Source organism: Rhagoletis pomonella, unplaced genomic scaffold, assembly GCF_013731165.1.
Source record: "Rhagoletis pomonella isolate Grant_MI unplaced genomic scaffold, Rhpom_1.0 Rhpom_scaffold_00014, whole genome shotgun sequence".
NCBI classification, from domain to species: Eukaryota; Metazoa; Arthropoda; class Insecta; order Diptera; family Tephritidae; genus Rhagoletis; species Rhagoletis pomonella.
The window spans coordinates 16,351,075-16,376,591 of NW_023458568.1; the positions used below are offsets into that span (position 1 = coordinate 16,351,075).

Here is a 25,517-nt window from a genome sequence, read left to right on the forward strand (position 1 = left end):
TTTTTTGGTGTGGGAGATTTTATATCCTAAATTTGGGATTATAAATGAAATAGTTGTATTAATATTTACCTTTTAAAAATAATTAATATCTTATCTTAAAAACGTTTAAATTTTAAATTAAATTCGATAACAACTTGCCAAATCATTATTTTAATATTAGTACAATTTTAGTGAACATATTTTAAAATTTTTTTTAGTGTCCTCATGTCATCTGATTATTTCACAATGTAGTTTTCTATATCGGATACGATGATTCTGATATGATTCTGACACTGAAATTACGCATTTCGATGTGTTATTAATACATATTGTCTTTGTCCATTTAACAGCAAATGGAATTTACTTTGGGACCCATGGGCCGTGAAATTTTTTCCAGCAACACATATTGTTTTCACATGAAATTTTGACACACCCAAAAGCGAAGTATAAAATAAATAGATGAAAACAAATTTTCGATCAAACTGATTTGTGTAGTTCAGGGGCATCTTTAGTAAATGTTTTGGGGGCTGTTTTAATATATACTATCTTATTATATATTTCTTAGCTTTTCTACATTCTGAGAAGTTGAGAAAATTAAGTCTAATATTCTTTTTTGGTCAACTACTATGTTTGATTTCATTTTTTTGTAATCATTAGTTCATTTCGCTTGAGGAGTCACAATGCCCATACCGGCTGTACCGATTTTTTTTAAATTTCGGACACAAATTTTCCAAGAATGGTTATAGGCTAAAACAAAACCGATATCTAAAGGGGGTGTGGAACCTCCTATACAAATCGAATTTTTTCATAGTGCATATCTCTGAAAGTGTTTATGGTAGAGTCCTGGAACTTGGTATGGATATATGTCAATCTCAAGCTCATGGAAAAATATGGGTTTATTGGAAAATGCAGCGTGCCACCGTAGAACTGGAATAGAGGTAAAGGAAATCAATCCCAAATCTATGAAAAATGGGGTTATATGAAAACGATCTCGTATCCAGCTACGAGAGCTAGCGGTATAAGCCATATAAACTAAAATTCTGGTGACGCAGAAAGAGATGAAGATGAGAGATGAGAAAAACGGGCGCGACACCTTCTGGAAAGTAACATGATCACGTGTATTTAAAAATGTCATGAAAATTGTGTTGTTAGCTTCATGTTGCAAAAATGTTGCAAGCTTTTTCACAGCGTGAACAGAATATTACTTTGCCGAGGAAATGTTATGGAATTTCACACTTATTTCACAGAAACAAATTTTATATGCACTTTAACAGCTTTTTCACGTGAAACAGGAAAAAAATACTATGCTTAAGAACAAAATATTTTTAAATCGACAAAAAATTAATAAGAAAATTTGAAGGATTTTAGATATTGGGTATGGTAGCACGAAATGTCACAATCTGCTTAATTGTCAGATTGTTAATATGGCGACGAAAAAGTGACAATGGAACTACCTTGTTTTTTGTATCATGCAAGGTTCGATAAACTGACAGTTGTCTCTCTCGCACCGCTCCCATAGCAGTGGCACCGTGTTGCTTCTTTGCACATTTAAGTGGAAACAGTGTAGCTATGTTGTGAAATAGAAGTATAAGTTTTTGTGCAATATGTTTATTTGTATATGCATATGAAGCATATTTAACTGATGAAAACATAAACTGTTTTTGAATTGGATGTTTACATCAATCTCATAGTAGTCTTATTTTGATTTTGAGTCATTTTGCAGTTTTTATACAGCTAAATAGCATATAAATTACGCAATTCACGTAGATATATCAGTATTACGTTCAACATTTCGTTTAAAATGCCAGACTTCCTGCAAATATATTAGAATTTACAAAAGGAATTTCACTACTAATTGTGTACTTTTCTACTACCATTTTCACACCAAGAGATTTCATTGTTCCCCTTTCTCCGTCCTTCGTAAATACAACCTTTTGTAAGGGAGTGTCAAACCGCAGCTGTCAATAATTATCTAACCTTGTATTATTGAATCATGGTATAATATAATATATATAGTTTTAGGGACTAAGAAAATCGAAAAAATATAGTATAGCATCTTTTGTCAGCTTTCACATGACCAGGATAAGTAACATTGATGACAGCGCAACTATCAGCATCATTACACATTACACATTACACTTATTTTCTGCATACGTAAATTTAACCCTTTTTTTGACATATTAAAGGGTACGTACAAAACATTAATATTTCAGCTATGCACATATAGCTATTTCGGTAGGTGTATATGGAAGAAAATGCCTGGAATCGGCTATAAAAGCGCATACCTATAATTTTTCCTAAATTTCTGAATACAACATTTTTAAAATTTTTCGGTTTTATTGTTAAAGTTTGGTGAATTTTTATCGAAGTTTGAAATGTGTATTTATGTGACGTAATGTGTTAGACTTTTATAAAACAAATAATTTTTAGCAAAAAACAAAACTGACTTCAATTCTCATATAAAATATATATATATATATATATGTATATATATTTCATGATCAGAGGTGGGCACGACCACAAACAAGCCTGAGCTAAAAGTGAGAATGTGTTAGTGTGTCCAATTCATTTTCATGCCGTCGCGTTCTCTTCGTTACGCTCTCGCTTGTATACGTACACGCGATGCTTGCGGTCGTTTAGCACCTGCTAAGTCTCTGCCCATGCCTGTTCATGATCCAATGATCGTATCTAAACCATATTACCATAGGGACCACCTCTGAGACACTACCTTTCCGATAAAAAAATAATTATCGAAATCGGTTGACGTGGTCCTCCTTTTTTGGAAGTCGGTTAAAAAGTAGTAACATTAAATAAACTAAGGAAAAATAGGCCAAATAGATCAGAATGTCACTTAACTTAACCAGCTGACCACAAGTATATATCTGCACAATGTATACATATTGGCCCCGTTGGAAGAAAACAGCAAAGCAAACAAATAATAATTACATACATATATGTTGGAGTAGTTACTGGGCACAAATCTTTTTTCCTACTTTTTATGAAATGACATCCCAAAAAATGTGTCTTCTTCTTGTATGTCAGATACATTAAAAATATTCAAAAAAAAAAAACCGTCTTCAAATTATCTTAATTTTTATCTATTAGAATAGTTATACAGTAACTAACCAGTAATTTTAAATTCTGAGAATTTGACATTTTCTCTCATATGAAAGGATACAAAAGGACGAAGACGCCAACCATGGAATTTTAGTAAAATAATTTTTATTTCGGTGTAAAATATTTTCAAGTATAAATTTATCCCGTAGAATTTCCAACTTTATCGAGCCCTAACCGCCAAAAGGGCGTAAGCGACAAAAAGTAAATTTTACAGTAGGCATTTTTTTTATTAACACTGCAATTACTGTAGATACTTACGTGAAGGACAATGAATAAATTACGTTTGATGTTAGGTATATAATACTGGTGGTATTATTTGTCCATCTTTAATGAAACAGGTGATTTTTCGCTTACGCCCTTTTTGCCGTCATAAAAAAAGGCTACAGCACGCAATTGCGGCGGTTAAGCCAAAAGAGATATAAAAATAAAATAATGTAAAAAAATATATTTTTTAAAAATATTTAAAAATATATTATATTATTTAACCTGTACAATCAAAGGAATAAAATGAAGTAGTGTAACAAAAGATTTTTTAGCAAGAAAATTTTGTCAAAACTGCACTAAAATTAATAAAATAAAATAAGTTAAGGTCTCGTTAAAGTTACTAAAAGCCATTTAGTAAAAGGAGTTATTCAAACTCTAATGAAAATTACTAACAATTTGTACTAATTTACCTCGTTTTTAAAAAAGCTTGTCGGCGAATTCAGCGTACATGCATAATTGGTTAGGTATGTATGTATATGTATGTATGCAGATATTTAAATGCCGGTTTGCTATTCTTTTGTTACACTACTTCATTTTATTCCTTTGATTGTACAGGTTAAATAAAAGTTTGTTTTTATACCCGAGCGCACTTGTGCACAAGGGTATTATAACTTTGTTCACATAACGGTTGTTTGTAACAGGCAAAACGAATCGAGATAGATATAGACAAATGTATACATAAATGATCAGAATGAAAAGAGAAATCGATTAAGCGGTGACTGTCCGTCCGTCCGTCCGTCCGTCTGTGCACACGATAACTCGAGTAAAAATTGAGATATCTTAACGAAACTTGGTACGTGTACTGATTTCTGGCGTAGGACGGATGGTATTGAAAATGGGCAAAATCGGACAATAACCACGCCCACTTCCCATATAACGGTAATTTCCAGAAATACGGAAACTGCGATATTTTAGTAACTACTGAAGATAATTCACTCAAAATTGATATTTACAGTAACTTGCAGACGAAAAATAAGAATATTATAAATTTTTGGAAAATGGGCGTAGCCACGCCCACTTATGGTTACATGTGTTTATCTTGGTAACCGCTGCACCAATTTCTTTCAAACTTGGCACAGTTGTTGGCCTTGATACGACATACAAAATGGCCGAAAAATTTTAAAATCGGACAGTAACCACGCCCACATCCCATATAACAGTAATTTAGAGAAATACGAAATCTTCGATAAATCAGTAAATATTAAAGATAATTTATTCAAAATTGAGGCTTGCAACAATTCCTTATCGAAATACGTTTATGATATAATTTTGGAAAATGGGCGTGGCACCGCCCACTTATGATCATATACATATATGTATCTCTGTAACCGTTCTACCAATTTGTACCAAACTTGGTGTGGTTATTGTACTTGCCCCATAGAACCAAAACGCCGAAAAGTATGGAAATCGGACTAAAATTGCGGCCGCTTTTCATGTAACGGTAAATTTCAGAAATGCTTGAAACTGCGATATTTCGAAATTTAAGGACGCCAATGTCCTCAAAACTGATACACCCCGGCTTTCCATGTAGCGGTAGCTTTCGGAAAGGTGAAAAACATATATTTAATACTTGCGCCGGGTATTTAATGTTCGGCTCCGCCCGAACTTAGACTTTCTTACTTGTTAAAAAATATTTTTTTCACATTATTTTATTTTATAATTTTTTGTCCATTTATAAAAGCGTTGTATATTAAAAAGTGTTATTTTATTTTATTTAAAAAATTTTGCAATAGATATTAAAATAATTCAACTTGCAATGAAAGAGAACAGAAGACTTGGCAAGCAAAATGTTGTTTGCTTACGTTTTGTATAAACATACATATGTACATATAACAGCAGCGGGTCGACATCCGGAGTCTTCTAATGGTTTTACTTCTGGTTTTACGTTTTTTGGCAAATTACGCTCTGTTAGCCATAAATATTACTATTTTTTGACCGCCTTTGAATCAAGACTCCTGGACCATATGGGGAATTCATTTATATATTAAGTTGCATTGTCATCGTGATTGGAGCTATGCTGAAAATTTCAAGTCTCTAACTTGTCGGGAAGTCAGTTTAAAATCGATTGGAAATTTCCGCGATTTGCGCGGGATGACCAAGTTAAATGAAATCTTATAAAAAACATTTTTTTGCATTAACAAAAACCTTTTTTTGTCTTATTGGAGTCATTTTAAGAGCGCGAAAATCCCCCGGCTGAACCCTCAGATGTCAGAACGGTGGCCAGCGAAAATCAGAAATCAGTGTCATTTGCTCACGCTCCTCAATATATGGAAATGGTTTTTGATCGTGGCCTATGGAGGTAACGAAGGACCAAACCTCTTGAAAAAGGCTCTGGGTTGGAACAAGGTGTTAGACGACCCGTGCTGATGTTTAGCCTGGCTGGGGACCCAGATTAATAACTAGCCCAGTCTCGAACTGAGTGCTCCGGATACCTGGCGACCACCGGTTTTATCTAGCTCTATCTTTGCACACGAACCTCTGTGCAAGCGGACCTCCTTTGTCCGATATTCGTGGGACCAAGATTATGAGTGAAATTTGCAAAAAAAAGAATCAATAAGGAGTACGGTCCTCTAAAAAACCGACAGGGTTGGGTTCGACTTCGGCTTCAGCCTCGAGCAGGGCAGGGGTCAGATCGCCAAAAGGGCGTAAGCGACAAATTACCGATTTTCTTTTTTTTACAGAAATCGATTACCTACCAAATAGCCAATGACTGAGCAGCTCTTCGGTTTTTTTCCTATCAATTTGCGGCCATAGTAGTCTAGTTGTTGTACAAGTACCCTTGCCTAGCCACGACCAATTGGCCCCGTGAATTATGTTATTTCTACTCCTTAATTTGCAGGTTGCCATGGCCCGATTTCACACAGTGGAAGATTGGTACCTGCCCCGTGCTCCTGCCATCAAATGATTGGAGACCGGTCTGCCCAGGACCTCCTTTCCTCACACTTCCTCCTGCGTCGCTCGTGTTAGGACCAGCCCTGTCGCTTAAGCCCCCTCTGCCCCCTAACAATGGCAGTCTGACCCCTGCCCTGCTCGAGGCTGAAGCCGAAGTCGAAGCCAACCCTGTCGGTTTTTTGGAGGACCGTACTCCTTATTGATTCTTTTTTATTTGGAAATTTCACTCATAATCTTGGTCCCACGAATATCGGACAAAGGAGGTCCGCTTGCACAGAGGTTCGTGTGCAAAGATAAAGCTAGATAAAACCGGTGGTCACCAGGTATCCGGAGCACTCAGTTCGAGACTGGGCTAGTTACTAATCTGGGTCCCCAGCCAGGCTAAACATCAGCACGGGTCGTCTAACACCTTGTTCCAACCCAGAGCCTTTTTCAAGAGGTTTGGTCCTTCGTTGCCTCCATAGGCCACGTTCAAAAACCATTTCCATATATTGAGGAGCGTGAGAAAATGACACTGATTTCTGATTTTCGCTGGACACCGTTCTGACATCTGAGGGTTCAGCCGGGGGATTTTCGCGTTCTTAAAATGACTCCAATAAGCCAAAAAAAGGTTTTTGTTAATGCAAAATAATGTTTTTTTTTATCTCTTTTGGCTTAACCGCCGCAATTGCGTGCTGTAGCCTTTTTTGTGACGGCAAAAAGGGCGTCAGCGACAAAATCACCTGTTTCATTAAAGATGGACGAATAAAACCACCAGTATAATATACCTAACATCAATCTTAACTTTTCCATTAATCTGCACGTTAGTATCTACAGTAATTGCAGTGTAAATAAGAAAAAAACGCCTACTGAAAAACTTACTTTTTGTCGCTTACGCCTTTTTGGCGGTGAGGGCTCGACATTATTGGATAAAATACTATTTCTTTATAAAACCTAATGCCGGTTTCGTTTGTCCCAAAAAATGTTGTTCTTCCATGGTGCAAAATGTGTTTGACGTTACACTCAACCCTGTAAAAGTGTATGTTTTGCCTAGTTATCCTTATCAGGCTATCGCATTTCATAATATCGTCATTTAAAGCAACCTTCTGCTTTACAGGGCAACCATCTCCCCTGGCAAAGCATCAAAGGGCAGAGGATGAGCCTGTTTTGCCTTATTGGAGTGCATTATTTTAAGAAACGAACACAGAATTTTCCTCTTCTACTAACTCTTCAGAAGAATCAGTGTCGCTGTATGCGACGAGTGCGCCTTTAGTTAAGCGCTGCAACAACCAAGTATTTTAACACCATATACATGTATTATATTTTTATATCTACTTCTAATTAAAAATCTTAATCTACCCGAAATATACGCATTTACTTTTGTTTGTAAATAGTCCATATTTGGAAGAAATAAGTTAATTGTAAAATCAATAATTTTTAAAGAAAGCTTTCTAAATATGAACGAAATCGGACAATAACTACTGGTTTACCAGACTCGTGCGCCATCAATCGGCAAATTTTTTAGTGCAGTTATTCCTTTTCATGTAGTCAATATACGTTCTAAATATGAACCAAATCGGACTATAAACACGGGATTTTCAAATATCTCGACTCCTGCGCCACCTATCTGATTAACTCATCTTTCGTATTGCATTGTCATCGGGTTCTGAGCCAACTGTGAAGTTTCAAGTCTATAGGTCATTGAGAAGTAGATCAAAAATTGATTCTGAGCCAACTGTGAAGTTTCAAGTCTATAGGTCATTGAGAAGTTGATCAAAAATTGATTGCAACATACATACATACAGAGCAAGACAAGGAGTTTTAGTTCGGATTGAAGTTCCACTCTACGGGAGTTACGCTTTCGATGCGTTCTCCTTGTATATATTAAAAAAACAAAAAAACATACAGAGCAAGCGAAATAAAATCTTGTAAAACAGAGGTACTTCAAAACGTTCACACAAAAATCTAACAATTCCCCTCTGCAATGAAAACTTGTTCATGGAGAAAAAGGCTTAACCGACACTGCGGGCACAAAAAAATGTAAACAGAGTACAATTAAGCACTTAAGCCAAAATTGCTTTCGCTATAACTTTGTAACGGTACTTCGTACGACTTTGATATTTTGACAGCTGGTGCGTATGGGGGTAGGTAATCGATTTCCGTTAAAAACAGAAAATCGAACAGGTTGTCGCTTACGCCCTTTTGGCGGTTATGGCTCGTTATCTTAAAATCAACTGTTATTTATCTCCCTCAATTTATTTTATTTTATCAACTTTTTTGACCGCCAAAGCATGATAATTCGTAACATTTGTCACACAATATTACTAACTATTGCTAAATAAAACAAAACTATTGTAACCTGCTTTTCTAATTGCAATGTGCATAATCATGCATTCTTTACAATAACGATACATTGCTTAAATCCAATATTCTTTGCTAAATTTGCTACAACTTTTCTGTTTTAAAATCCGTTTGTAACAGATTTTGATATATATACTTTGAAATTAAATAATCTTCAATATCGCATAAAAATAAGAACTAAAAGTTTGCAGCTTTTAGGTGTAATTCACAGTATAATAACGATGCGACTTAAAATTGTGTCCGATTTCACCCATAGATTTGCAGATAACTCTTAAGCTGATAATTTGATTCAACCATTTTGTTAAACACTTTTTTTTGTCTGAATGCATAATATAATGTTTTCTAAATTTTCAGATGCAATGTGCAAGTACTTAGAGTTATCATATTCGAATAAAATTTTGAACAGCTTATTTTTAGACCAAAAGACATCTTTCTCCGCCCGGCAAACTGTATATTTCTAAAAAGAGTTGAAATAACGAACGGTCTAGTGCAGACGAGATTTTATAATTTCATAGTTTTAAACGGCCTAAATACCTTAACCTACACTGAGGGAAAAAAATATTAAAATCAAATAGAAATGTAATTGATCTTATTATAAACGTCAACGAAAGTACTGTATATTGGTAAATATTCAATTCAATTACGCGCATATTAAAATGACCGCGTTAATACTGAAAAAGCATCCGCGAAGTGAATAATCAAGACAAAAACTAAAAAAAAATATTTAATTTGCATGTTGCCCGCAGTGGAATTCGAACCCGACCATCTCCGGATATCAACAACTTGTGGCAAGCATCTTTGCGCACTCAGCTACACCCGGGCATATAAATTTACTTTCAAATGTTGAATATCCATCAACACCACAGCACGCGATTTGTACTATGTATGTATGTGTGTGTTGTCGCCGCTCTCAGAGCGGCGCTCTGCATGCTTGGGGTGCGTATGTACACTTGCATATACATACTCAGATGTGAACAGTCAAATACGTGCGTAATAAATTTTGTATGAAAATATTATTTTTAAATACGAACATTTTTAAACGATAATCAAATATAAAATATTCATTTTTACTATGCATTATTTCCCTCAGTGTACTTAAAATTATATACAGCTATAACAGAAATAAAATATAGCATATTTAAATAATTTTTCATATGTGTATTAAGACGTGGGGTAAAACACGCGGGTATAAGCTATAATATAGTAAATTAATAAAAGTTGCCTGATTTAAATAAATAAAATCATATTGAAAAGGTAATTAAATACAAAATTGGAGTTTGTCTCCCTCAGAACTATTCTGATGCCAAAAGGTGCGACTATTCCATGGTAAAGATAAAAGTTGAATACAAAACGAATTAAACTAATTCTTATCATATTGTCTTTCTATCTATCTTTTTATGACACTTTAAGTAAGCACACATATCTGTTAATATGTGCATATACACCCACTAGCGTTTCTTTATAACTCTCTACGTGAAGAGGGGGTATTATAATTTTATTCACCTAAGTCGTTAATGAATTATTACCTAAGCTCTGACAAGTTTCGATGAAATTGACAATTGATAAGAATATACAAAAAGAAGTAGAATGTAAAAGTAAATATAGGTTTGTTTACTCTATGTCTTACATTTTTCATTCGATTATGACACGTAAAGACAAGGCGCAAAATTTCTTATTTGTTGGTGATTGCCTAAGAATAATATTTTTTTTTATCAAATTACACTTTCATTAACCATAACTCTGTCACTTCTCCGCCGATTTTGGTTACTTTTGTTTTCCTCGAAAGGCTTTTTAATTTTATATAACAAACATGAAATAACTTAAAAAAAAGCTGTAAACTTATAACATCACGAAAATCGTTTAAATTTCACATAATGCGTCTATCAAATTTGGATTCAGCCGAAAATTTTACATGAATTTCATGCATCAAGTGCCGTGATTATGAGAATTTTTGAAAATGTCTTACATTGTGTAATTTATTTACGATCGTCAGCACTAAGTCCAAACTTTAAAGTCGATTTAAATAATATTTTGAGGTGCTGCAGCAAATCGCCAAAATACGTATATGTATGTATGTTCATCAAGAGATTCTTTTGGATTTTCGCATTTACACAAAAAAGCAAGATTTTGCCGGACTGTGTTATGTGAGTAAATATGTGCATTAAACCAAGCAAAAAAAAATTCCTGCAATGCGGCCGGAAACTGATTCAAGTTTTAGGATTTGGTATATGTAGTAATTATCCTCCATGAGGGGAGAATCATATCGCACACCTAGATCTAAAATGAGCTAACTCAAAATTCAAAGTGACATATAAAAATATCCCACAAAAATTTTATTTAAAACTTTTAATGTAATCAATTCCTTATTAATACATATGTGTAAACTAAATGGTTCCATTTGAAATGACAATCTTAACTAGTAGCCTAATATAAATTTAGTTTAGTAAGTAGAGTGGAGTACTAAACTTTTTTGACTTGTTTTCATGCAAATAGAGGAATATTAACAGGAAATCGACACCTGAGTGGAAGATCGACGTATCTCGGCAGGCAGTTCGAAAACGCCCTATTTCAGAAAACTTTTCAAGAACGCCCTATCTCTGAATTTGGTTCAAAAGCGCTCTAACTCAGCTGCTGATTCCAAAACGCCCTACCTCAGCACATTTTCAATACATATTAATTTGAGATAGGGCGTTTTTGAAACGAAATCTGAAATAGGGCTTTCTTAAACCAAATTCTCGGAGAGGGTGTTTTTCAATAAAATTCTGAAATTGGGCGTTCTTCAATCAAATTCTGAAGTAGGGCGTTCTTGAAAAGTTTTCTGATATAGGTGGATTTCGAACTGGCTGCCGAGATAGGTCGATCTTCCACTCAGGTGTCGAAATATAACTACTATTTTCTTACTACGAAGATATGTAGGACAGACGTATAAAAAATTAATAAATGTGAAGTAAATACATTTCGTCGCCCTTATGCCAGAAGCATGAATGTGCAAATTTATCAATTTTGAGTTATTGGGTTGACTTGATTAACCTTTGGATGTCCTATGTTATACCAAAACCCAGAATACCATGCGTACACGGAAACCACATATATTACAATGTCAATTACATGAATGCAGAGCTAAGTCTCGTAAAACTTGATTTCCCAAAATTTTAATTTTTACACATTCATGTTTCTGGCATGCGGGGAACGATATGTACTTGCCGATTTGTTTACAAAAATTATTTAAAAATCAGACGTCTCAGTTGCACAGCAAACCGGTTAATCGTCTCTGCAATTATTTCACATTGATTTTCTAAAATAAATTTTCGATGTATGCTTAAGATGTATAAACCTAAAGGTAAATTTTATAAGAAATTAAACCGACAATTTATTAAAACTAGTAAAAACACCCGAAATTCGGATGTATGCAGTAAAGAAATACTTACTAAAATTAAGAAATTAAATTTAAGCATATAATAAAACGTGATATTCGTAAATATACTTCAGTATTTAGTTGAAGATTTATTTAGAGAACTTCGTTAAAGACAACAATTAATCTTGTACTGCTGGAGGCTTGATAACCCAGAAAATTGGCGCCGTTTATGGTGAAGGGCATTTAGTATCACTTTATGGTGAAGGGCATTTAGTATCACACTATTAAACTAAAGCTTTCTTAACCCTTTCAAAATAAAATTTCAACTACTGATTGTAAAACTTTTAAAAATGTATACCGGCTAAGTTTGTATCGTTCAGTTCAAAAATCACATCAACAAATTTGTAAAGCTTTGAGCTTTCTCGTCATTCAGGGTCCTTTATAATGGTCAGTGATATCGTAGGTGTTTAAACAAGGTAAACTATTTTTATTTTTTGCTTTCATGAAATATATTTCAAAACTATGAATAACACTGTGCCACAAAAACTAAAAAATTCAGACCACACGAAAGAATCGATTTACTCACGAAACTATGGGCCAAATATAGTAAAACTACGTTTTTAGTTATTCACTCTGGCGTCAGGATTTTTTTTCAAAGGACTTTCAAATTCTAAAGATATGATTAACTCAAAAAATTATTTAATAAAATCAGTGCAATGTAGAACAACACTATGGGTACCAAATGAAAGAGAAACACAAAAAAAACAAAATCTGCCTTATCCTGAGTTTCGCCTAAAAAAATTCACCCGAAAATTCGTCATCCGCCCATAGTAAAACCATGGAAACTATAATTTGAAAAGTGAAGCGGTTCGGGGAAAATTAAACTCATGATAAGGCTGAATAAAGTTTTTTGGTTTACAAGGTATATATATAGTAATAGTAGCTTGGGCCGAAAATCCGTTTTTTTTAGAATTTTGATTGGTAATAGCAAAAATATGGTTCATTATGCTCTAAAAAATATCTGTGTGAAATGTGAAAGTTTTTGGTCAATATCCAAGTCCATCAAAGTTCAAGTACTAAAAAAAATTTTTCCTAGCTAACTTCGATTCTCTACAAAAAAGGTCCATATACCTAATTATGTAGGACTAATACTTTAGAAGATTATTGCAATTTTAGTAAAAAAATGTATTACTTAATTTATTTATTAATTTTTATATTGAACTTTGATGGACTTGGGCGAGCCTAAGATATTGACCAAAAATGTTCATATTTCACACAGATTGTTTTTAGAGCATAGTGAACCATATTTTTGCTATTACCAACCAAAATTCTAAAAAAACGGATTTTCGGCCCACGCTAACGAATAGGTATTGACAATGCGTTTTTAATAAATTTTATCTTTTCAAGTTAATAAAGTTTGCAGGACGAAATTCGATGATGTGGTCGTATATACATATATTTGTCCTCAAACAATAATTTTTTCAAAAATAAATATTGCAAATTTTCAAGGATTTTTCAGGACAAAATTTTTAAAGGACTTTTCCATACCCATTCGCTCTTTTGCACCAAAAAGTTTATTCTGTTATAATTCTACAGAATTTTTTCTTATATTTGATATCCTTATCTTTATGCCAAATTGCACTGAACTTTTAAAATAATTTTTTGAAATAATCATATTTTTTAAATTCCAAAGTCTTTAAAAAAAAATCCTGACGTCAGAGAGAAAAACTAAGTACGCAGTTATACGCAGTTTTTTTTTAAATATTCGTAATGTTTTTCGAGCTAATTTTTCAAGCTTTAACAAAAACCACATAAATCACAGTTACAAGCTTTATACAAAATTTAGGAAAATTCCACAAATTTTCATAAAATTTTCAACTTATTAATCTAATTTTCGGGTATGCAATCATCGAGCCCCCCCTGCCCCTAGGTAGCGACGCCAATGTATCCCATAGGAATAACACGTAAGAGAACGATTTCTCCTCCTTTGTAGTTAATATAATTTTCTAGGATCAATCAGTCCGAAACTGTAAAATACATTGATTATGTGCCATTTAAGTATTATGCAGACTTTAAATTCCTAAATTATCCTAGGCCTAGGGGGGAAATAAACGATCGATGCGGCATATCTTAGAATTATCATGAATGGGGAGAATCATGGAGGATCATTGCAGTACCAAATACTAAAATTTGTGTCAGTTTCCAGTCGGATTGCTGGGTTTGTTTTCTGGCTTGGCCTAATGTGCATACATTCATACGTATGCATATGGCGCTATGCTTCAATGAAAATCGATGAAGCAAAATGAAGTTCAGCATTTCACATCGTAATTTTCTTTGTGCTAATTAGAGGCAACGTTACGTTACCCTGGGCGTATACCCACCTGTCACTTGTGTGGTGCCTTCCCTCTGTGTTGTCGTCGATACGTGTTTAAACATGCTTAGAACGGCTTTGCTGTGAAAGAAAAGTTTAATGGAAAAAGCAAGTACTAATATTAATTTCGAAAGTATAAAAATAATTTTAATTTAATTGAATTTATTGTAATGCAATATACATAGGTACATACAGTGTTGGACATGTGTTTCATTTTTGGGCGTTATATTTTTTTTCTCTGTGCTACCTGAAAATCTGATAATTCGTAGAAAATAAAAAAAAGATGCCATTTGAATAAAAAGTTTAAGTGCATCACAGACTTATATTACATTTGGATTGGACCCATTTGCAATCAGTAATTTGAAGGCGGTTATACTGCTTTATTCGCCTTTCCTTTGACTTCTCATCAAGTGAAAACGGAAAAGAAAAACAAAATGAATGTAAACAAACACTGCATGCCTTATATTTTTTAATGCGTTTTGGACACATAAGATGCAGTTATTCTTTGATTTAACTAACAACGGCCAAATTAACAATTTTTATACCCAAATATTAAAGATTTATTTATTACGTTGAATTTATTTTGATTTGAAAAATTCAAAATGTCAAAAACAACAAAAGCTTGTGGAGAGCTTTTGTTTTTGAGTGTGTTCAATAAAATAGTTGGAAAACATTTGCTTTGTGATTTTGTTTAACCCATTAAAGATGGGTACCAGTTCCAGCCATACGATTTTGATGAAATTTTACACACGGCCTAAAATTGACTCAAAATGATCACACAAAAAATTTTAGCTCTCTAACTCTACAATTACTGAGATATTTGAGGGGTATTTTTTCACCCATTGGTTCGTTGTGTATATAATTTAAAATAGCAAAACTTGACGTTGGCTAGCTTAGCTTCAACGGCTAACATTCAGACTCAGAGAGCAGAGCAAAGAGCAAGAAACAGCAGTGGGACAGCTGATTAACTTTTTTACAATTATTTACGTTTGACAAAAAAATACACAAATTTTCCTGTTTTTGAAATTACTGTTAAATTTTCTTTGCAATGTAAGCTAGTCTGTCGCAAATATTTGCCGTATTTTGTCAGTTGTTAAATTGTTGCCACTTGTGCGTGTAAAATGATTCGTCGCCGTAACTGTTTAACGCAAGCGGAGCTAGAGGCCGTATTGGACGCTTGGTGCAATGATGATGAGAACTGTGATTCAAACGCCGATGCAATCGATGTAATTGTTAATCCACCGCCAGTGGAAGAAGTCAGCAATGAAGAGGATCTAGATGAAAATATTATAGAATTTCAATACAATGATGGCAATCCGCAATGTGCAATGGATAACGTTGAGAATGAGGAGAATATGCCACCACTACCAGAGCGTTCTCGACTAGATCCAACTTCCACGGCTCCATCTTTAAAATAGACTAAACGCGTACCGAAATTCGAAAAATTCCCTGTGGATACTACAGCAGTTGCACACAAAAATAGGTGAGTGATAAATATTAAAATATAAAATACTTTCTTTTCTATTCTTAACATTATTAATTTAGTCGAGTTTACCCCAGCTGAACTATGGAAATGCTTTATAGATGATGAAGTGCTGAAGCTTATTACCGATCATACTAATCAATATGCACATGAACGTAACGCTGTCAATTTCATTGTAACGGCAGAGGAAATGCAATCCTTAATTGGCATATTGTATATCACTGGGTACAATCGCTTGCCCAACATCAACGCTTATTGGGCAACTCGGAAATCTGTTGGAAATATGTGTATCAAAGATGCCATGAGCCGCACAAGATTCAAACAAGTAAAATCATTTATTCATGTATGCGATAACGGAAATCTGGATAAGGCTGACAAGTTTGCAAAAATATCACCCTTGAACAAAATTTTGAACGATCGATTCATGCAGTTTGGTGTCTTTGCGCATAACTCATCCATCGATGAGCAGATGATTTCCTATTACGGCAGGCACTCATGCAAAATGTTTATGAAAGGGAAACCAATAAGGTTCGGATATAAACATTGGGTACTCGCCTCTGCAGAGGGGTTTTGTTTCCAGTATATTCCATATGGAGAAACGGCCAATAAAAACGAAAATATGGGTCTTGGGGAAAAAGTAGTTTTGGAACTGATGTCACATGTTACTTCTCCTGGAAATCACAATGTAACATTCGACAATTTTTTTACCAGCTTTAAATTGATGTGTCGTTTGTCAGAGTTTGGTCACTTCGCAACCGGAACGGTACGTGAAAACCGAACATCTGGCTCCCCATTGACCTCAGTGAAAGAAATGAAGAAAAAAGCTACGGCTCGTGGTTCATACGAATATTGTTTTGAGCGTAATGAGGAGATTTACGTTGTCCGATGGAAAGATAGTTCGGTAAGTATTTGTAATTTCTTTAAAACTCATTCTAAGCCTATGCTTATAATTCAGGTTGTTACAGTGATGCCAAACCATAACTCCCATGAACCATTAACTAAGGCCAAACGCTTCAACCACGAAACAAAAAAATTCATTTGGTTGCCGCAACCACAAGTGGTTCCCCAATACAACCAAACAATGGGTGGCGTTGATCTATTTGATAACGCTATGAATAATTATCACATTAGCATGCGTGGTAAAAAATGGTACTGGCCACTTTTTACAAACGCATTGGACGCCGCAGTGGTTAGTTCGTGGAAATTGCATTGTTTGTGCGCAAAATATGAACGTAAAATACCTATGAGTCAATACGAATTCCGTCTTGCAGTCGTTGAGGACATTATTGTGCCTATGGCAAAGGGTCGCTTCAGTCATGGCAAAACAGTGTCAGCGGGATCAGAATTGTCCGCTAGAATGGACCGCGTTGACCATTTTAACACCAAACTGGACAAACGCTCTCGCTGCTTCCAGTGTGGAGGAAAAACTATGTATGGATGCCGAAAATGCAATACCTAATTTACATAATAAGCCAAGGGACCAAGCTAAAACCTTTAAGTCAAAATAATAAAATTTGATTGTTGCAATCCATATTTTAATAAAATAAGTATTTTTCAAACAAAATTAAATACCAATTTGCAAAATTTCAATAAGAAATACATATGTAAGTAATACTCTGTTATTTTATGCACACAAGGGACCAATGGGTAAAAAAGTACCCAGCCAGCTAAATCGGTAGCTTCTCGCATGTAATTTACAAAACGAAGGTAAAATTTGCATCGATGTAATGGTAAAAGATGGAATAAAATATTCCTAATAACATTTTAATAATTTATTAGTTGTGCTGTTTCCCCCCGTTTTATTTTCCAAACTCGAAAAATTTGTATTATTCGGCGTCTGATAACTCCCTTTACTAAAGGAAATCGCAGTATGGTCTCTACTAGGCTTAGGTTTCTCTACCTTTCAGCTAACAAATCTGTTTCTAAATTTTTTCTAACTCTTTCTAACAAATTTTGACAACTTTTTGAAAACTGAAACATTCATGGATTTTTTTTACCCATTGGTCCTTAATGGGTTAAATGCGTTGCAATTCTCGGCCAAATGACGCATTTGGGCTCCCTGTAAATGAACACTGAGGGAAAAAAATATTAAAATCAATCAAGATCTTACTATAAACGTCAACGAAAGTACTGTATATTGGTAAATATTCAATTCAATTACGCGCATATTAAAATGACCGCGTTCGTTCTGAAAAAGCATACGTGAAATGAATAATCAAGACAATAACAAAAAAAAAAACAAACAAAAAATATTTAATTTGCATGTTCCCTGCAGTGGAATTCGAACACTAACCCTCTCTGGATATCAACAAATTGCGGCAAACATCTTTGCGCACTCAGCTACAGCCAAACATATAAATGTGCTTTCAAATGGTGAATTTTCATCAACACCACAACGCGCGATTTTTACGGATAAACACTCAGTGGGAAAATAGGTAATCCATTACTCCTCATCAGACTTCTTTTTTCTAGACTTCAGCAGGGAAGTCTAGAAAAAAGAAGTCTGATGAGGAGATGTGGTGATCTCCGAAATAGTGCTATAACTTCTACCGCTTAGACTTTGTTGCTTTTTCAATATTTCCTAATAAACAATCGTGGTACAAAGCTCAATAAAAATATTAAAAAATAAAATGTTAACAAACCACAATAACATTGGCAAATACGTAATCCATTACTTTTTTCTATCACGAAAAAGTTTGCGAAAACAATTGTACGAAAGCTTTCATCTAAAAGTTAGCGAAGGAGTAGTGTGAACTCGAGCTAAGCTATATTTTTGTCTTCATCCACCTGTCAACTTGTGTTTTCGTTTCTGGCGCGTTTTCAATAGGGCTGTCAGACGTCCTAATTTTCCAGTATTTGTCCTGATTTAAACAAATTGTCCTGGCTTTGAAAAAAGGTTAAGCTTTCTGTCTTTGATTGAAAATCTCTCAAGTTGGCCACCCAAAATCACTTTATTCGGTTTACAATCATAAAAAATAAAATAAAATTTGAGCAATTTTGGAAAATTCGAAGTTATTAACTTTTTTTTGATAACACGTCAGTCGTTTCTTTTGTGTGCCAACTGGCGCCAAGTGAAGCCAAGTCCTTCTCCAGCTTGTCTTTCCATCTGAGTGGGGCCTTCCTCTTCCTCTGCTACCACCAGCGGGTTCCGAGTTGAATACTTTCAGAGCTGGAGCGTCGGTGTCCATTCGAACGACATGACCAAGCCAGCGGAGCCGCTGTATTTTAATTCGCTGCACTATGTCCATGTCGTTGTAAAGCTCATATAGCTCATCGTTCCATCGTCTGCGGTACTCGCCGTCGCCAACGCGTAAAGGCCCGTAAATCTTCCGCAAAATCTTTCTCTCGAATACTTCAAGAGCCGCCTCATCGGATGTTGTCTTTGTCCATGCTTCTGCGCCATATACCAGCACGAGCATAATGAGTGACTTATAGAATGTGGTTTTCGTACGTCGAGAGAGGACTTTACTCCTGAATTGCCTACTCAGTCCAAAGTAGCACTTGTTGGTAAGAGTGATTCTGCGTTGGATTACCATGCTGACATTATTATCGGTGTTATTGCTGATTCCCAAGTAAACGAAATTCACGAAATTAATAAATTTTAACTGTCAACAGTGACGTGGGTGCCAAGGCGTGAATGTGCTGACTGTTTGTTTGATGACAGGAGATACTTCGTCTTGTCCTCGTTTAGCACCAGACCTATTCGTTTTGCTTCCTTATCCCACTTGGAAAAGGCAGGACAGACTTCGGGGTTTTTGATACCAATGATATCAATGTCATCGGCATAAGCCAGCAATTGCACGCTCTTGTAATAAATTTTTCCTGAGCGGTTCAGTTCTGCAGCTCTTATTATCTTCTCCAACATCAGATTAAAGAAGTCACATGAAAGGGAGTCGCCCTGTCTGAAGCCCCGTTTGGTGGCGAACGGCTCGGAGAGGTCGATCCTTTTCTCGCGGGTCTTTTCCACGATTTGGCGTATTGTGAATAACTGGTCTATGGTGGATTTTCCAGGCCTAAACCCACACTGATAAGGCCCAATCAGTTCATTGACGGTGGGCTTCAGTCCTTTACACAATACGCTCGATAACCTATGCTTAGAAGGCTGATCCCGCGGTAGTTGGCGCGAATGTCGTGGTCGCCTTTCTTGTGGATTGGGCAGAGCACACTTAAATTCCAGTCGTCGGGCATGCGTTCATCTGACCATATTCTGCATAATAGTTGATGCATGCACCTTATCAACTCCTCGCCACCGTACTTGAATAGCTGTCAGCTCCAACAGCTTTGTTGTTTTTCAGCCGCGTTATTGCTATTCATACCTCGCCATGGTCAGGCGGAGGAACATCGACTCCGTCATCATTGACTGCGGGCTCGGGTTCTTCTTCTCCACAACTTTCCGTGCTGCTACCATTCAGTAGTGTGGTAAAGTGTTCCCGCCATAATTTAAGTACGTTCTGAACATCGGTAACTAGGTCGCCATTGTTGTTCTTACAGGAGTACGCCCTGGTCTTGAAACCTTCCGTAAGTCGGCTAACTCTGGTAAAATTTTCGGGCATTCTTCCTGTCGGCCAGCATTTCAAGCTCTTCGCACTCACGTATTTCTGCCTCTCTATTCTTATTGCGGCAAATACGTCTCGCTTCCCTCTTCAGATCCCTATAGCGGTCCCACATGCCGTGCGTTGGGTCTGATCGCAGCGTGGCCCTGTAAGCGGCATCTTTTTCTCTGCAGCTTCCTGACACTCCTGATCGTACCAGTTGTTCTTTCGTGCTCGCTGAAGTCCGACTACTTTTTCGGCGGCGGTACTTAATGAGCGGGAAATGTGGTTTCACTGCTCGCATATATCGGTTTGTTGAACAGTGCTCTCTGAAAGCAGGTGTGAGAGTCGAGTAACGAATACATTGGCTGTATGTTGTGGTTGCAGCTTTTCGACGTTAAGCTTTCCTTGCATATTCCGGCGCACATTTTTTGCTGCACAGCGGCGGGTGCGTATCTTGGCTGCAACAAGATAGTGGTCAGAGTCGATGTTTGGGTCTCGGAGTGTACGTACGTCCAAAACACTGGAAGCATGCCTTCCGTCTACCACAACATGGTCGATTTGGTTTCTCGTTTTTAGATCCGGAGACAGCCACGTAGCTTGATGAATCTCTTTATGCTTGAACCTAGTACTGCATACTACCATGTTTCGGACCCCGGCGAAATCGATCAGTCTCAGTCCGTTGTCGGACGTTTCGCCAAGCACGATTTTGATATCCTGGTGGGGGAAGCGCTCGTACGTGCGCTCCAAGCGCTCATAGAAGAGATCCTTGGATACCTCATCCTTCTCTTCCGTCGGGGCATGGGCGCAGATGAGCCAGATATTGAAGAATCTCGCTTTGGTGCTGGGTGAACGACAATACTTGGCGACGCAGTCTCTCTCCCACCACAAATCTAACACCGAATTTGCGCTCCTTTACATGGCAGCTCTAGTATACGTCGCAAGGCCCCAGGTATTGCTTGCCGTGCCCCGTTTAACGCATTTCTTGGATGGCGGTGATGTCAAGTTTTGTTCTTACGAGGACATCAACCAGCCGGGCAGAGGCACCTTCCCCATTAATGGTCCGGACATTCCAGGTGCATGCCCTCAAATCGTAGTCCTTTAAATATTTGCCGTGGTCGTCATAATAAGGGGGGGGGGGGGGGGGGGGAGGTCTCATCCGAAGCATTGTTTCGCTTCTTCGCTGGAAGTGGTTTTTACGTGGCGGGTCCCAAACCCAGCGCACAACCCATTGCTGGGACGGGGGTGGTTTTGCAACCAAATACACGATTATATTGAGAGCCGCTTGCTCTAAGACCGACACCCGCTTGCAGCCGCACCTACTGGTGAACAGACGCTGCAGACTTCAGGGAGCCCTTAAACCGAATAAGTCGGAGTGGCCCCACCGAAGCTCCCTCTCTTTCTGCCGTGACCCAAGGCTCCATTCGGACTGGTTACGGCATCTCGCACATGGGTTGCTCACGTTGCCCAAAGTGCGCGAACGAGGACGCAAGAGTCGGGATTGCATGAACCAAAAAGACAAGATCACGCGGGCAGGAGAGAAGCCCGTTAGAATCGCATTTAGGAAAAAAGTTTAACGATTTTGACATTAGCCGTTTGTTTACATTTCTTCGTTGTTTACAATTTGGTGGTGGCTTTTTACTGTAATTTTCTTCATTTTCGCGTGTGACAACGTGTGTACACATAAGATAAGGAATATTTTAACACAACGACATGATTTATAGAAGAATTTTCATAATGAAAATGATTATTCATGCGTTCAACAATTTCGCGGTTTTCTCCGTTCTCTTTGTTGTTTACTTCTTACAACAAAGATGGCGTCGAGATTTCGGCAGCTAGAAAACAACTTTTTTCTTTCTTTCCTTCCCGCGTGATCTTGTGTCTTTCGTTCATGTGGGGATTGAGTGTAGCCGTGCAACTGTTCGAAATTATTTGAAAAATTTAAACAATCAGGTTAAAGCGTGTCTAATTAACTATTATCGTGGAAAAAATCAGCAAGATACATGCTATGAATCAGTGGATAATAAATAATAACTGAATTCATCCAAAAAAAGTTAATAACAATAACTCTTTTCAAACTCCCCTCACGTTCCTCCGGTGGTGCTGGCGTCTTTTGCTCCTCCTCGTCCTCCGAGGTGGCCTCACTGGCTTTATTCGTGATTTCCATCGACAGGAATTTAGCGTGGATCTCCGGGTCGTTGTGCGCCTTGGCCGCCAGCGCCATTATCCTCTTGCGTATCTCTCGGGCGGGTACCGCAGCTTTGAGTATGATCGAGCCTTTTTGATCACCCTCACTAAAAATCGAGCACAAGCGAACGCCACACTCGGCTACTTTGTGTTCGATCGAGATTCACACCCGACAGCTGCTTTGAGTACGAACGAGTCTGTTCGATCACCCTCGCTATAAATTGAGCACAAGCGAACACCACACTCGGACACCCGCAGCTAACCCGAAAATTTGTGTAACAATGAAACGGACACCCGAACATTGCGATAAAATGCAGGACAACAATGAAATTTACGCTGAAGGTAAGTGGCGCCAATATGTTCCAACAAAGCATACGAAAATGTTGTTGCTTTGTGCTTGTGCATACGCAATGAAAAAAATTAGAAGCGAAGTAGACAAAAATGTTTGTGCATCTATTTCGTATAGTTTCGCGTGGAATGCTGTGTGTGTATATATTAGAACACACAGCCTAAAACTATGTACATAAGTACATAAGTACTTTTACAAAAAATAAATGTGCACCGAGTGCATAGGGCTTGGGCATTGCCGATCTACACACATTTAATACCTACATGGATGTAGGCATCGTGATGTCGCATTTTGTATGAGCAAAAATATAAGAAATGGTAAAATGAACACTTAAACAAACTATAACATTGAAATAAGGATTTTTTACCCTAGGAAAGAAGCATTTTAAAAGGCAAATTTGTTTAATATTTTAATATGCGAAAAATGCAACCTTCTCTTTGCCCTCTACGCACAAACAAGAGCGCGATGAGAAGGCAAAATTTTTTGTAGAAACGAAAACGCCATAAGCCAATCAAGAAAATTTTGTGCACACTCGGGTTGAAACTCGAACACCCGGGTATATTGAGCTGCAAAGCACCCGAACCCAATCAAGTATGTATGAAAAGCAATCGAGTGTTGTGGCCAACATGTTCGTCTTGAGCTCAGTCGCTAACGAACAATACTTCTGCTTGTATACAGAGAATGATGCAAATTGGGTTTTGTTAGATGATCGAGTATACACGAAAATGATGTCTGGTACCCGCATGCTCGATCCCCAATTCCTGTGCAGTGGACACTAGTTGCTCCTTTGGTACATTGTTCAGCCACGTTATGTTGACTAGCTCTGCCATTTTACTCGCGTTGTTTGTTATAAAAAAATTCCTTTGCACGTGTACGATTTGCCAAGGGTCCCTGCTCTAGCGCCAATTAGAACGAAGAGTTTTTGCTGCCCCGACGCTTCTACAACGTTGGAGTATACTCACCGTATCCAGAGTCCGTTACAATAAATTTGTAGTTTTGGGCTCCGGTAAATTGTACTTTATTAACTAAATCTCTTATTTTCTACAAATTACATATAACAAAAATTACAACGATAAATTCCGGTAGTGTCGCTTCCAGTGGCTGGGTAATATCTCCGTGTTCCGTTACCGGCCTGTTATGTCGTGGTGGCGTGACTTTATTACTGGTGGGCAGCGCCATGCTAACGCCGATGATTGGCGCGCTCCGCCGGTAAGCGGAGCTCTGGGTTCGTCCGTGAGTAGCACTGGAATTTATTACTTTTTCAATTCCTTAGAAGTAATTTCAAATGTATTTTTTTTCTTTTGAATTAAATTACAAGGAATTTCGTATTGTAATTGGAATAAATTACGTGCTAGTAATTCCTCTGAAAGGAATTGAAAATGTAATATATTTTCTTCCAATTCCATTATCTGGAATTGCAAGAGTACTTTAGTTTTTTCAATTACTCAAAGGAATTGTAAAAGTAATTGAGAAACTGAAAGTTCATTCACGAACATAAAATGTGGATTTTTTTTGTGATCAAAGATTAAATTCGAAACCACACATTGGACATTTTCCATCTATGTATATCTATGTATTTGTAGTATATATAAAAATGTTGTGTTCGTTTGTACGAGGCCTCAAAACTCGAGAACGGCTGAACCGATTTGAATATTTTTCTTAATTGTTCGGTATGATACCAGGATTTATGGTACAAAAATTTGGAGGGTTACCACCTGTTTGAAAATTTTAAACTCAATTAAATTGATAAAATTAATGAAATATAACAATGTGGGTATTAAATTGAAGACGTTTAAGAAAGATAACCATTGGAGATATTCTTGAGGATTGTTGCCACCTATTTGAAAATTTTAACTCAGTTAAATAGATAAAATAAAGGAAATATTGCAATGTGGCTGTCAAACTAGAGAGTTTTAAGAAGGCTTACAGTCAAAAATATTTTCAAAGGGGGTTGCCAGCTGCTTGCAAATTTAACTCAATTAAATTGACAAAATAAATGGAATATTACAGTATGGGTGCAAAATATATATAAGTATAGACTAGCCAATATCTGCTTGCTTTTCGGCGCCTTAAAACACTAAATACTAACGATGAAAATCGATGGATAAATAAACAAGTTTGCAATGGTTAAGTGAAAGTGCAATAATATTTTGTATGAAATAGGAGCAGGAAATAATGTTACTCATACGCCATATCGTGCATGACCGTACTCATACGTGGCGTATGAGTAACATACGCATGACCGTACTCATACATGGCGTATGAGTAATATGTTAAAGTTTGAATTTTTTCATTCGCAATGCAAACTTAAAATGAAAATAACTTGAGTAAATGACCTTATCTGAAAAAACGGTATACAGACCCATAACCTACTACCCAAAATTAATTTTACGTGTCAGCGTTTTTTTTTTGGGTAATTTAAATCCTTACAGTGTTATCATCAAAATTTAGCCATAGCAATGCAATTTGTTTATAAACCTCTTAGGGGGTATGATCTCCAGTCCAACAGGGCTCGTAATTCAAGCGGGCTCTATCCGCAGGATACCAGTAAGAGTACTTCATGAAAAAGAAATCCCCGCCATGGTGGAATGGGGAGCTTAGAACTCTTAGAAATAGCGTTAGAAAACTTTTTAACGAGTGCTTTAGGT

The 25,517-nt window shown here is 36.6% G+C and overlaps 2 protein-coding genes across 2 annotated transcripts in view; one reads left to right on the forward strand and one right to left on the reverse strand.

Annotated features, from left to right (window-relative positions):
• LOC118749276 (protein furry-like) overlaps positions 1 to 25,517 on the forward strand; it is a 1,083,341-nt gene that overhangs the window by 565,885 nt on the left and 491,939 nt on the right. The window lies entirely within an intron of this gene.
• The window catches only part of LOC118749279, a 136,917-nt gene that overhangs the window by 33,675 nt on the left and 77,725 nt on the right, over positions 1 to 25,517 (reverse strand). The window contains exon 4 of the mRNA XM_036484080.1: positions 14,329 to 14,399. Coding sequence (XP_036339973.1) covers positions 14,329 to 14,399 — 71 coding nt within the window. The remainder of the gene's footprint in view (positions 1 to 14,328; positions 14,400 to 25,517) is intronic.